The 16,059-nt window shown below is 43.3% G+C and overlaps 1 protein-coding gene across 1 annotated transcript; it reads right to left on the reverse strand.

The window, feature by feature from the left end:
* Positions 1-613: 613 nt before the first annotated feature.
* On the reverse strand, positions 614-6,920 carry LOC138674997 (parvalbumin alpha-like). Its single transcript, XM_069762897.1, has 5 exons — positions 6,830-6,920; positions 5,964-6,046; positions 4,921-5,050; positions 1,132-1,235; positions 614-817 (listed from the first exon to the last, which is right to left on the reverse strand). Exons 2-5 carry the CDS (start codon positions 6,031-6,033, stop codon positions 789-791), a joined length of 333 nt encoding a protein of 110 aa, XP_069618998.1. The 5' UTR covers positions 6,034-6,046; positions 6,830-6,920; the 3' UTR covers positions 614-788.
* Between the last annotated feature and the right edge of the window lie 9,139 nt (positions 6,921-16,059).

The following is a 16,059-nucleotide window of genomic DNA, read 5'->3' on the forward strand; positions in this document are numbered from 1 at the left end:
TTGCTGGAAGCTCTGGGATGCAGAGTGGCACCTCCACACCGTGAGTCGGTGCGGAGGGTCTTTTTGCGCACTCTGCATGGTTTTTTGTAGTTTTTGTGCTGACCGCAAAGTTACCTTTCCTATCCTCTGTCTGTTCAGTAAGTCGGGCCTCTCTTTGCTAAAATCTATTTCATCTCTGTGTTTGTGATTTTCATCTTAACTAACAGTCAATATATGTGGGGGGCTGCCATTACCTTTGGGGAATTTCTCTGAGGCAAGGTAGGCTTATTTTTCTATCTTTAGGGCTAGCTAGCTCTGAGGCTGTGACGAGTTGCATAGGGAGCGTTAGGAGCAATCCACGGCTATTTCTAGTGTGTGTGATAGGATTAGGGATTGCGGTCAGCAGAGTTCCCACTTCCCAGAGCTTGTCCTGTATTATTATAACTATCAGGTCTTTCCGTGTGCTCTTAACCACCAGGTCCATTATTGTCCTAACCACCAGGTCATAACACTTGACACACAAATGTATGAATCCAGCCAAAGAGTCAATGGATGCATAATGGATTCAGTTTTTAGAAATTGGTGCAAAACGGAGAGAGAAACATAATAATAATAATAATAATAAGCTTCTGCATTGAGATGCATTTGCTCTTTATTGCATTGTGTTTAAGCATGAAAATCAGGCAGATATCAGAGGTGGAGGATAAATCCGGCAGATATCAGAGGTGGAGGATAAAATGGGAGAAATATAGAAATTGGGGTCCGGGGTCGCAGATAGAAGGCTGGGATAACAGCGGAGCTCCTCTTACTTAGGCTTTCGCTATCATGGCGAGAAAATCTGCAAATAGAGACAAGATGGTTTTAGTAGGAGGAAAATAACTAAAAACAAATCCCCACATAGTGCTCAAGCAATGACGGCTGTACAGCACAGCCGTCTATATAGCCCTCAGCCAGAAAATGCCGAAATGTGAGAGCAAAGAGCGCGGAAATTCACATTCTCCTCCAGACACTGATTTGCAGATTTTTGACTCAGCTGATGGAAAACTCAGGATTTGTTGCAGATTTTCCCCATTGGCTTCAACAGGGACGTGAAAGTTTGTAATCAAACCTTAGTGTTACAGACTTAGACCACGTCGCCCTCCGCTCACTCACCGTCTGCGCTGACTTTGCCTTTTTTGCTCCCGTGAGAAAGAAAGTCTTTAGTTTCCTGGTCGGTGAGCTCTCTGGCCTCAGGGGAGAAGCCTTGTAGAATAAGACTGGAGAAAGGAGACAATCATTATCTGCTGATGTAAATGACGCACATGTAGATCCAGATGTTCTATTATCGCCGTCTCTGCTGGAGACTATGACGGAGGGTACAATGCACACGTAGGGGCGTCACTGCGGAGGTGCACACATGGGGGACTATGGCTGACAGGTCTCACCCCGCCCTGATGGGCCCTAACCAGATCCCTTTCCTCTATGATCCCAGACTACAACTAGATGATAATGGAGGAACATCAGGAGGTTTGTGTTCTTTACAGGTGATGGAATTAATGCTTGTGCAGGTGATGAAATTATCACCTGTGCAAAACTAAGGAAATCCTGAAAACGTGACCTGTTGGTTGGTCTTGAGGACCGGAGTCCCACAACTGAGACCCACATCTATGAGTTATTTTTGGTATGCACTGTGAATATGCTGTATTTTTGTTACTAAATTGGTTATGGTGGTGGCTGCACTTATGTACTGTGTTTGGTTCTGGTGCTGTTTTTATGTACGAAGCTTGGTTCTGGTGATGTACTCATATACTGATGATGGTTCTACTGCTGTACTTAGGCATAGAGCTTGAATCTAGTACTACATTTATACACGGAGCTTGGTACTGGTGCTGTATGTCTGTATTGAGCCTGGCTCTGATGCTGTCTTTATTTTATGGGCTATGTTCTGGTGCTTTAAACATGTTATATATTTGGTTCTAGTCCTGAATTTGTGTTATCCACTTGGCTGTAGTACTGTATTCTATGAGCTTGGTTCTGCTACTATATGTCATCTAATACTGTTTCTTTTATCAGCTTAGTTCTGATGTTGTAACTTTTATGACCTTGGTTCCTGTTGTAATCTTGGTTCTGGTGCTGTATTTATGTTATATGCTTGGTTTTGATGTTGTATTTATGTTATGAGCTTAGTTCATAGTCATATTAAAAAAATAATCTTTTAGATTTCACATGAATATACAGTGTATTTGGAATATCATAATTGTTTTGTTAGATTATAAAACTAGGAACAATTTTCTGCAGTGCACCACACGGCAGACACATCCTACATAAAGCTTGATCAGTCTAATAGGGAACCTGGTAAAAGAAGGACCCACCATATACAGGGAACACCAAGAAAAACTACTGTATACAGGGAAACCTCTACAGGACCTGCCATATACTGGAAACACCCCACAGGACCCGCAGTATAGTGGGAACACCCCACAACAACTGCCATATACTGGAAACACCCCACAGGACCCGCAGTATAACAGGGACAGCGGACAAGACCCGCCGTATACCGGGAACACCCCAAGGACCTACCGTATACAGGAAACACCCCACTGGACCTGCCATATACTGGAAACACCCCACAACAACTGCCATATACAGGGAACACCCCACAAGACCTGCAGTATAACAGGGACACCCCACAAGACCTGCCGTGTACCGGGAACACCCCAGAGGACCTGCCATATACAGGGAACACCCCACAAGACCTGCCGTATACCGGGAACACCCCACAAGACCATCCATATAGAGGGAACACCCCACAAGACCCGGCATATACCGGGAACACCCCACAGGATCATCCATATACCGGGAACACCCCACAAGACCTGCCGTATACAGGGAACACCCCACAAGACCTGCCGTATACAGGGAACACCCACAAGACCTGCCGTATACAGGGAAGACCCCACAGGACTCGCTTTGTACAGGAAACATCCACAATACCCTTTGTATACCAGGAACACCCCACAGTACCCGCCGTATACAGGGAACACCCCACAGGACCCGCCGTATACAGGGAACACTCCACAATACCTGCTGTATACTGGAAACACCCCACAAGACCTGCCGTATACCGGGAACACCCCACAAGACCTGCCGTATACCGGGAACACCCCACAAGACCTGCCGTATACCGGGAACACCCCACAAGACCTGCAATATACAGGGAACACCCCACAAGACCTGCCGTATACCGGGAACACCCCACAAGACCTGCCATATACAGGGAACACCCCACAAGACCTGCCATATACAGGGAACACCCCACAAGACCTGCCATATACAAGGAACACCCCACAAGACCTGCCATATACAGGGAACACCCCACAAGACCTGCCGTATACCGAGAACACCCCACAAGACCTGCCGTATACCGGGAACACCCCACAAGACCTGCCGTATACCGGGAACACCCCACAAGACCTGCCGTATACCGGGAACACCCCACAAGACCTGCCGTATACCGGGAACACCCCACAAGACCTGCCGTATACCGGGAACACCCCACAAGACCTGCGGTATACCGGGAACACCCCACAAGACCTGCCGTATACCGGGAACACCCCACAAGACCCGCCGTATACCGGGAACACCCCACAAGACCTGCCATATACCGGGAACACCCCACAAGACCTGCCGTATACCGGGAACACCCCACAAGACCCGCCGTATACCGGGAACACCCCACAAGACCTGCTGTACACTGGGAACACCCCATAAGACCCACCATATGCAGGGAACACCCCAAGGACCTACCGTATACAGGGAACACCCCACTGGACCTGCTGTACACTGGGAACACCCCATAAGACTCGCCATATGCAGGGAACACCCCAAGGACCTACCATATACAGGGAACACCCCCCTGGACCTGCTGTATAGTGGGAACACCCCACAACAACTGCCATATACAGGGAACACCCCACAAGACCTGCCATATACTGGGAACACCCCACAAGACCTGCCATATACCGGGAACACCCCACAAGACCTGCCGTATACCGGGAACACCCCACAAGACCTGCCGTATACCGGGAACACCCCACAAGACCTGCCGTATACCGGGAACACCCCACAAGACCTGCCGTATACCGGGAACACCCCACAAGACCTGCCGTATACCGGGAACACCCCACAAGACCTGCCGTATACCGGGAACACCCCACAAGACCTGCCGTATACCGGGAACACCCCACAAGACCTGCCGTATACCGGGAACACCCCACAAGACCCGCCGTATACCAGGAACACCCCACAAGACCCGCCATATACCGGGAACACCCCACAAGACCTGCCGTATACCGGGAACACCCCACAAGACCCGCCGTATACCGGGAACACCCCACAAGACCTGCCGTATACCGGGAACACCCCACAAGACCCGCCGTATACCAGGAACACCCCACAAGACCTGCCATATACAGGGAACACCCCACAAGACCTGCCATATACTGGAAACACCCCAAGAACCTGCCGTATACAGGGAACACCCCACAAGACCTGCTGTACACTGGGAACACCCCATAAGACCCACCATATGCAGGGAACACCCCAAGGACCTACCGTATACAGGGAACACCCCACTGGACCTGCTGTACACTGGGAACACCCCACAAGACCTGCCATATGCAGGGAACACCCCAAGGACCTACCATATACAGGGAACACCCCCCTGGACCTGCTGTATAGTGGGAACACCCCACAACAACTGCCATATACAGGGAACACCCCACAAGACCTGCCATATACTGGGAACACCCCACAAGACCCGCCATATACCTGGAACATCCACCAGAACCTGCTGTTTTGTAGATGCTCTGACCCAGTCGTCTAATCATCCACTTCCCCATTTTCTCCCCTTCCAGCACAATAGTTATGTTGCCTCCAGCAGAGACCTGTAGATGAACTCACCGGGCCGTCGTCTCATCCAGTTCTCCGATGCCTTTGTAATCCAGGAGTCCAAAAACTTGAAGCTGTACTGCTCTACTCTTGTCCGTTAGACCAATTAACTCGGTCCACGTGTTAAAGTCAAATCGTATTACTGCAAAATATTTTTGAAGATGATGTTGTAGTTTGGCTCCACTTTAAATAAAATATTCAAGGATTATATAAAGCATTACCCGAATGTGACAAAACAATCCCGAACACAATGGGCTCAGACTTGGGCCATGTGCGGCAGCGACTGCGCTGGGATCGAGTGATCGTTCCTGCGTGACCTGTCGCAGTTTGTAACCACTGAGCGCTGCGCCTCTACATGTCTTGGTTTTCCTCGTCTCTATTATGAGGTTATAATTTCATATTAATTTTTACAACATTCATTTATTTTTAATTAGTTTATTCATGCAGTTTTTCTGTTTGTTGCATTTGGTTACTGTTTTCAGGTTATTTTTTATGTTTGTACTTTTGATCCTGCCGCCGTACATTTCCTTCTCTTGTTTTCCCCTCTAATTATTTTTAATTATGTCCTAATTGCCATATATAATTTTATCGAGTGGATAATGTTGGTATTTTTTCTTTTTGCGTTGCACTTTTTTCGGTATCAGGTGCGTGGATTCTGTTACCGCCAGATACGGAGTTTATGATGAGTCCTAAGTTTTATTTTATATGATTGCAGACGACTTTTTGGGGCTCAGAAAGGGAAGGAGCAGCATTTTGATTTTGATAGATGGAATTTCAGGCACACGTACCCGTACGGTGAAAACCCTCACAAAGGGGCCACATTTCTATATTTTCAAAGCTACAACCTCTTAAGGGTATTATTGATGGAGATATCAGGAATGAACACTTTTTTATCAGGATTTTACTTGCGGGAAACAAACTTTGTGTCAGTCTCAATACTTTCAGGTTGTATAAATGTAGATAGCAGGAAAGGGTTAAAGACTTAAAAATAAAAACAACAAAAAACAACATTTTGGGAATTTATTGCTTCAAACATAGACAAGAATTTCTCTTACCTTCAAAAGTTCTCGTGGCCTTTTTCATGTCAGCAGGGTTGAGTAGATCGGTCATTTTGGGTTTAGACATGGCGGCTCCGGATCTGCGAGAAAATGGGACAAAATTAGAAGTTCTGTGGGATTCATCGATTCTGAGGAACCAACAGCGACTCGTGGAAACTCCATTGACAGAATTTAAAGAATAATTGCCTGTATTGTATATTAGACTTCACGGCTTCTGTATTACTGTGTATTATGTCTGCCAGGTATGGGGGGAGAGGAGAAGCCTCTGGAGACCGCCGAAATGCTGTGATCAGGAACGATCGTGGCATCTAGAGTGTTAAACCATCAGAAAGAGAATCCTCTGTGTTTCTGACCGTTCAGCAGATCTCCAGCAGTGGATCACAGATGGATCCATCCTGGGGCAGATCCCGAGCAGGAATCTCAGGGTCCCTGTCCATAAGATCCAGGGGCCGGGGCCATGAATGTACACCGGACGGTGCCAAGAAGCTAAACATGTAACCGGACAAGAGGAAATTTGAGGAATTGTATTTAAAAGAAAATGAATCTTTTTGGGGAGAAATCACTGCTGCCCAGGATGAACCACAAGTTCCAGCCTGGTGCAAACCGTATCTCATCTACCCTGCACATCCGCATCCGCTCCTCAATCATTTCATTCACACGTTTTTTTGTGTGGCGAAACTGGTTCAGATTTATGAAAATTGGGAAACTGTAAAAGAAAAAAAAAACACTAAAAACTGCAGAAAAAAAAATGTCCACAACAAGGTTAGAATATAGTCTGCATACAGGTGAGAAGACATCCAGAGCGCAGGAGAGAAAACAGCAACCGGACAAGTTCTACCCGGAGGGACTAAGTGAGGACTCACCAAAAGGCAGTGTCTGCGGTGTGGACGGCGGCCCTTGTGTATCGCTGCCCCGCAGAGCGGCCGCGTCTCCTAAATACCGCTGCAGAGCAATTAGGGAGATGACTGTGCGCACCGACACCTCTCCCAGCACGCCCTGCGGAGCCGCACCCATCACTGGTCACTGCGGTTTTCTGCGATTATTAGTGATGTGTCCTCAGGCTATGTGCACACAGCTCCTATAGAGGACCAGTTCTAGTGGAAATCGCTTCTCCAGGGACTTTTTGGGGGAGGATTTTGCCGCCTTTTGTTTGGACAACAGCTGGATGAAGATTTTTTTTTCCTAGTGATGGCACTTTTTTTTTTTTTTTTTAAACCTAAAGGAGAAAAAAAATACTAAAAAATGAACATATGAAAGACAAATGAATAGGAAGAGTCTTTCAAGCGTTTTTTTTTTTTTTTACACGATTTTTGTGACATTTTTGCTGTTTCTCTCCGCACTCCTGATGTCACTTTCCAAAGCCGGAGACGCTGCTCACAATCACCGCTGATTCCTAATGGTCAGATTGTGGCTCTGGGTCCCGGAGACTCGGGATCGGCTGGATTCACACTAAACATAGAAAAAAAAAAATCGCTCCAATTCTCACTGCCAAGGGTCGCACAAGTGTCATGTGTTTTTTATGCGAGTAGAATCCAATTTTTCACACCTAGCTTCCGATTTGCACCCGATTGCAGTGCGGTTTTCACATGAGCTTTTACATCCAGCAATTCTCTATCATTAACACATCATTTTCAAATGAAATATTCTTCCAAACACTGGCGGTGCCGTCAGATGGGTGACAGGAGTTCACTGCGATTATCATCTTCTCTGCAGAAAGGCGAGTAATATTGTTGATTTCTGTTTTCATCCTTTACTTGGGGGACAATAGCGTCTCTGGAGCGGGCGATGCAGTAAGTATGGTTTATAAAGATTTATTAAAGGAGTCTGTGTCATTCTCTCAATTAAAGGATTTTATTCTGGGTGTGTGTTTTCATACAATGTGACTAAGGGGTTAGTAATGGGGGCGTCTTATAGACGCTTCTCCATCAATAAACTCTGGGCTTAATGTCACCTGACAATACAAAGGTGACATCAACCACCCCAACTATCACCCCACTTGCCACTACTACAGGGCAAGTATGAAGAGGGAGTCTAAGTGCCAGAATTGGCATATCTTAGAGATGCACCTTTTCTGGGATGGCTGAGAGCTGATGTTTTTAGCCTGGGGGGCAGTATCCATGGGCTCTGTTCTAGGACCCCTACTCTTCTCAATCTCAATCTATACACTTGGCCTGGGACAACTCATAAAGTCCCATGGATTTCAGTACCACCTTTATGCTGATGACACTCAGATCTACCTTTCTGGCCCAGACGTCACCTCTCTGCTCTCCAGAATCCCAGAGTGCCTATCAGCCATATCCTCCTTCTTCTCCTCTCGCTTCCTCAAACTCAATGTGGACATATCTGAACTAATCATCTTTCCTCCATCCCATAGGTCTTCCATACCTGACCTATCTATCGCAATCAACGACATCACGCTTTCCCCCGTACTGGAAGTCCGCTGCCTCGGAGTAACCCTTGACTCTGCCCTGTCCTTCAAACCGCACATCCGAGCTCTCTCCACCTCCTGTCGCCTCCAGCTCAAAAATATCTACATAATCCATCCTTTCCTCAACCATCAATCTACGAAAATGCTTGTGCATGCCCTCATCATCTCCCGCCTTGACTACTGCAACATCCTCCTCTGTGGCCTCCCTGCACCCTTGCACCTCTCCAGTCCATTCTTAACTCTGCTGCCCGACTAATTCATCTCTCTCCTCGCTCCTCCTCCACTTCCCCCCTCTGCAAATCTCTTCACTGGCTCCCAATCCCTCAGCGTATCCAGTTCAAATTACTAATGCTGACCTACAAAGCCATCCATAACCTGTCTCCTCCATACATCTCTGAACTAATATCCCGATATGTTCCCTCACGTGATCTCCGGTCCTTCTAAGACTTCCTTCTCTGCTCCACACTTATTCGCTCCTCATCCAACCGCCTCCAAGATTTCTCCCGAATATCCCCCGTCCTCTGGAATTCTTTGCCCCAACACGTCCGACTATCAACCACATTCGGATCCTTCAGACAGAACCTGAAAACCCATCTCTTCAGGAAAGCCTACAGCCTGCACTGACCCCGCTGCCGCCTCATCACCCCCGAAGCTACCGCCTCACCAACACTGGAGCTACCGCCTCACCAACACCGGAGCTGCCGCCTCACCACTACCGGAGCTACCGCCTCACCAACACCGGAGCTACCGCCTCACCAACACCGGAGCTACCGCCTCACCAACACCGGAGCTACCGCCTCACCAACACCGGAGCTGCCGCCTCACCAAGACCGGAGCTACCGCCTCACCACTACCGGAGCTACCGCCTCACCAACACCGGAGCTACCGCCTCACCAACACCGGAGCTGCCGCCTCACCAAGACCGGAGCTACCGCCTCACCACTACCGGAGCTGCCGCCTCACCAACACCGGAGCTACCGCCTCACCAAGACCGGAGCTACCGCCTCACCAAGACCGGAGCTACCGCCTCACCAACACCGGAGCTACCGCCTCACCAACACCGGAGCTGCCGCCTCACCAAGACCGGAGCTACCGCCTCACCACTACCGGAGCTGCCGCCTCACCAACACCGGAGCTACCGCCTCACCAAGACCGGAGCTACCGCCTCACCAACACCGGAGCTACCGCCTCACCAAGACCGGAGCTACCGCCTCACCAACACCGGAGCTACCGCCTCACCAACACCGGAGCTCCTGCAACCCTCAACCTACTGTCTCCTTCCCCACCATCCTGTAGAATGTAAGCCCGCAAGGGCCGGGTCCTCGCCCCTCTGTATCAGTTTGTGATTGTTAGTTTACTGTAAGTGATATCTGTTGTTTGTATGTAACCCCTACTCATGTGTACTGCACCATGGAATCAACAGTGCTATAGAAATAAATAAATAAATAAATAAATAAATAATAATAATAATAAAATCAGCTGTCTGCCTAGCCATTGCTGGTTATTAAATATAGGAGGACCCTACATCATTTTTCTGGAGTCCCCCATTTTAACAGCCAGTGAAGGCTAAAGGTACCTTCACATTAAACGATATCGCTAGCAATCCGTGACGTTGCAGCGTCCTCGCTAGCGATATCGTTTAGTTTGACACGCAGCAGCGATCAGGATCCTGCTGTGATGTCGCTGGTCGGGGCTAGAGGGCCAGACCTTTCTTTGGTCGCTGGCTCTCCCGCTGACATCGCTGAATCGGCGTGTGTGACACCGATTCAGCGATGTCTTCGCTGGTAACCAGGGTAAACATCGGGTAACTAAGCGCAGGGCCGCGCTTACTAACCCGATGTTTACCCTGGTTACCATCCTAAAAGTAAAAAAAACAAACAGTACATACTTACCTAACGCTGTCTGTCCTCCAGCGCTGTGCTCTGCACTCCTCCTGTACTGGCTGTGAGCGTCGGTCAGCCGGAAAGCAGAGCGGTGACGTCACCGCTCTGCTTTCCGGCCGCTGTGCTCACAGCCAGTACAGGAGGAGTGCAGAGCACAGCGCTGGAGGACAGACAGCGGTAGGTAAGTATGTACTGTTTGTTTTTTTTACTTTTAGGATGGTAACCAGGGTAAACATCGGGTTACTAAGCGCGGCCCTGCGCTTAGTTACCCGATGTTTACCCTGGTTACCGGCATCGTTGGTCGCTGGAGAGCGGTCTGTGTGACAGCTCTCCAGCGACCAAACAGCGACGCTGCAGCGATCCGGATCGTTGTCGGTATCGCTGCAGCGTCGCTTAATGTGAAGGGGCCTTAAGTGTACAGCTGTGACCTGATATTAGTAGCATGCGAAGCTCCAGGGGTATTACGCTCTTCCCAGACTATAAACATCGGCCCCCAGCTGTCAGCTTTATCTCTGCTGGTTGAGAAAATTACACAGGAGCCCACGCCATTTTTTGTCAGAAAAATAATCTTTTAATAATTAAATACATTTACAGTAACCTGCACACACACTGTATTAATTGCATAAGTCACTAACATCTATATATATATATATTCTATGTGCTTTTACTGTATGTCATCCATCTTTTCTATCCTGTCAGCTCCTGCTGTGATTTTACAGTACACGGCAGATGAATTGCCGACTTTTCATCAATATCTATCTATTTATCTCTCTATCTATTATATATCTATTATCCATCTATCTATTATCTATTATCTATATATTATATATCTATTATCCATCTATCTATTATCTATATATTATATATCTATTATCCATCTATCTATTATATATCTATTATCTATTTATTATCTATCTATTATCTATCTATCTATTATCTATCTATTATATATCTATTATCTATCTATCTATTATCTATATATTATATATCTATTATCTATCTATCTATCTATCTATTATCTATCTATTATCTATTATCTATCTATTATCTATTATCTATCTATCATCTATTATCTATCTATTATCTATAAATCTATCATCTATCCACTGGGGAACAATTTGAAAATTTTCTGTTGAGTTCGGTTTTTGAGCTGATTTATACTAATATTGGCATGCTGATTCCAAAAATGTAGTCAGTTTTTTTCTAGCACGTCAAGTTTTTCCTCCACAACTTACCTGCCAGAGAAGCACAATTGCACTGATATCTGTAATAAGACTTGTTATCTGATTACAATCCGACTCCTATAGAGCTACGTGGCAACTTGTAAGAGTCACAACGGAGACAGTGTGGTGAGAGGTGTGTGCAGCTCCCAATACCTCATAATTATCAATACATTTATCATAGTAGGAATAAATAGGATTTGTGAGAGCTTTTCTCTTTACATTGGGCGCTTAGTTGTAATTTATATATCTTTTATGATTTTTTTTCTTTGTTAGTTTTCAAAGCTTGTAACTTTCCATCTCAGAGTTTTATTTACATCTGTACATATTTCCTTTGTTTCAGATCATGTCTGCTTCTTATATATTTCATTTTTTGTTCATATTTGTACTATTTAAAACAAAACAAAACACTTTTTAGGTACAGTAGTTTACATATTTTTGAGAAGACAAAAGTCCTATAGTTCAAAAACTTGACGTGATAGAGAAAAACTGAGATCATTTCTGGATTCAGCATCCAAAAATTAATTAAGAACAGTTGTCTGACCTGACTCCTAAAAAATGGTGTTCCCCATAATCTATCTACCTGTTATCTATCTATCTATTATCTATCTATCATCTATTTATTATTATTATTATTATTATTACTATTATTATGTTTACTTGTTTTTTATACACCTTATATAATTGAGCATTTGACCCTGAGCAGTTTTGGTTTCCACCACCTTTATTTTTTACATGGGACTTTTTTCTTAATCTGTTGCCGCACTTTGCTCCCCCATCCACATAAATAAAGGTGGACCTTGTGTATTTACATCCGTGTTATCATCTATTTAACTTTGTCCTTTAATTAATTAATTATTATTATTATTATTATTATTACTATTATTATTATTGTTTTGTTATACATGTTTCTTTGAATAAATTATGATATGATTTTTATTTGGGACTTTTGTGCTCTTTTCCTTCTTTTGTGTTGTCTTGTATTATAAGAGTGTCCTGAGCGATTGTCGCCCCCTCAACACTTAATTTAGGGTGATATGGATTAAGAAGATGTTTTCTGCTCTGATGTTGGTGTTTCTTATCATCTATCTATTATATATCATCAATCTATCATCAATCTATTATCTATCTATCAATCTATCTATCATCTATCTTTCTATCTATTATATATCTATCTATTATCTGTCTATTAGCTATCTATCTATCTATCTATCTATCTATCTATCTATCTATCTATCTATCTATCTATTATATATCTATCTATCTATCCATTATCTATCTATCATCTATCTATCTATTATCTATCTATCTATCTATCTATTATATATCTATCTATCTATCCATTATCTATCTATCTATCTATCTATCTATCTATCTATCTATCTATCTATCTATCTATCTATCTATCTATCCATTATCTATCTATCATCTATCTATCTATTATCTATCTATCTATTATCTATCTATCTATCTATCTATTATATATCTATCTATCTATCCATTATCTATCTATCATCTATCTATCTATACTATCTATCTATTATCTATCTTTCTATCTATTATGTATCTATTATTTATTTATCTATTATCTAGAAAAATTAAAGAAAAGAGCAGCACCTACACAATAACGGGGCTTCACAAGTACACACCAGTCCTTAAACTAGAAAAATAAAGAAGCAGCACATCATCAAAATAGTGCAAAAATAACTATATTAATAGCCCATTTGTGCGCGATGTTTTGGCTCTGTGTGTGTGTGAGCCGTATACAAGAGAACATTCAGAGGATATAAAGTGTGTGACTACAATGAGCACCGATCACTGTCTTACTGATACAATTCCATCTCTAATGTTTCATATAGTGCAAAAGATATTATTTATAACATTATACAATGGGATTCAAATCTATTATCTATCTATTATCAATTTATTATCCATCTATCTATTATTTATATATCATCTATTATCTATCTATTCTCTATATATCTATCTATCTATGATCTATTATTTATCTATCATCTATTATCTATCTATTATCTATCATCTATTATCTATCTATCATCTATTATTTATCTATCTATCTATCTATCTATCTATCTATCTATCTATCTATCATCTATTATCTATCTATTATCTATTATCTATCATCTATTATCTATCTATCATCTATTATTTATCTATCTATCTATTATCTATCTATCTATCTATCTATCTATCTATCTATCTATCTATCTATCTATGTGTGTTACTGACATCTATATATACACTGTATATATATATGTATTCTATGTGTATCTATCTATTCTATTCTAACCTGTCAGTGTGATTTTACTGTACACCGCACATGAATTGTCGGCTTTTCAAAGGAGTCGCAGCATGCTGAGATGTTACACGCACGTAGAATACGCCTGAGAAAATAAGCGCTGATGTGCGCTGCCCCATAGATTAACACTGGGCCGAGCGCTGCGATGTTCTCTCTCATAGCACTGGTCCATATTCTACGGTAGTGTGACCCCGGCCATATACCGACCTGCCCAGAAATGTCTGAGCACTTTGGGCGCTATGAGAAATAATACGTTTCTTTAATGACAATCTCTCAAAAGTGCAAAATTCATGAAATCAAAAACAAAACAACTATTATTATTATTATCATCACCATTATTATCAGTATTATCATTGTTATAGTTATTATTGTTAATATATAATTATTATCAATATTTGTATTATTATTTTAATTATTTTTAAGATTATTATAATTATTATTTTCATTATTATCATTATCATCATTATTAATATTATGATTATTGTTATTATTTTCATTATTATTACTATCATTACTATTATTGTTATTATTATTATTGTTATTATTTTCATTATTTATATAATTGTTATTATTGTTACTATTATCATTATTATTATTATTATTATTATTATTATTATTATTATTGTTGTTATTACCATCATTATTATCATCATTATTATGATTATTACTTTTAGTCTCGGCGAATCCGGACTGATCCGGACAGACGATCTTTGGCGTTTCCCGGTGATACTTTCCCAGTTATTTGCTCTTCATTAGAATGTGATCATTAATATCCGCTCGTAGGGATAATTTGAGAGGGGCACAATGTTCTAATTCTAGGGTGTGAGTGTAAATTCAGACAGGAAGGACAAGTAACATCAGGCTTTTCAATTGCTTCCCACCTGTGGGGCGTAGATGGCACCCATCGTTCTTCAGAAGGGCTCAGCTACATGGAGCCGATACCACAGGGCTCAGCATCTGCCAACACCCATGGATGAATGGATTTTAAAGGGATATTTAGGTTACTGCCTTTCCACTGGATCTGTGAGACCTGTTTAGTGTGATAATCAACTGATCACCAAAATCACAGATTCTGCCTCCGTTCTTTCCTATAGAACAGAATAAGGGTATGTGTCCACGTTCAGGAAACGCTGCGTGTCTGACGCTGTGTTGAGTCGCAGTGTCAAACACGCAGCGTCCAGATGTTACAGCATAGTGGAGGGGATTTTATGAAATCCCATCTCCACTATGCGTGGTAACACGCATCCGGCGGCCCTGCGACTCTGGACATGCGGCGCGTCTTTTTAGATCGCAGCATGTCCGTTTACCTTGCGGCGATGCTGCGCCGCCGCAAGGTAAAACACAGGGCCCTATGTGTGGGGTGCGATGATTCCGGATGTATGCAATGAACACATCCTACATCATCGCGCCCCCAGGAGGGGGCGGAGCTTTGGGCGGAGCAAATTTTCCGCTTCACCCAAAGCGCCGGCCATCCTGAACGTGGACACGTACCCTTACAAGGCAAATCAAAGATTGTCAGAGACTTAAATAGAACCGCCGGGCACATGCACAGCTGAACATCTCCAATTAATTCCCTTCTGGCCAGCAAAGAACATGTGACCCAACACATCCTTCATCTGCTACTAAAGGCTGAAAACATGGGACACACATCAAGCAAAATATCTGAAGTAGATCATTTGTTTGGTCTAGAGTAGCACTTTAAGTGTGTAAAGAGACTAGACCCGCTGCAGAGCATTACTGCCAAAGCAGGAGCCATGATTAACAGGTGCAGAGTGAAGAAAGTGCTGCTGAGGTGATTGCCAGCAGGCTATTGCAAGCACTAGTAAACTGCACTGTCAGCTCATTGCTATATGACCACAAGTCATATTCTGTAACCATCATCCCTGTGAAGAAACCAGACAATATCTTAATTGCCTAGACGACTATGTTTTAGCAAAACAATAAGAAAATAATTTTTATCTGTATGTTGGCTTTTGGATTTAAGTGTTGATTTCTGGTTGGTCAAGAAAACAGACTTTTGTTTGTGTAAGCCTGGAATTTTCACAGAGAAAAAATATAAACTTGGGTATAAGTACAAAAGCTCACAGACAAAATCCCAAGAATTAAAAAAATTAACCTTTATTAATATAATCTTATAAAAAGTATTAGATACCAACTATGTGCACAACCACACCATCACCAAGATTAACAACATCCCATAGGAAAGGCCAAGTTGGTGCCAATCCCTACACTAAACTACAAT

Source organism: Ranitomeya imitator, chromosome 4, assembly GCF_032444005.1.
Source record: "Ranitomeya imitator isolate aRanImi1 chromosome 4, aRanImi1.pri, whole genome shotgun sequence".
In the NCBI taxonomy this organism is placed as follows: domain Eukaryota; kingdom Metazoa; phylum Chordata; class Amphibia; order Anura; family Dendrobatidae; genus Ranitomeya; species Ranitomeya imitator.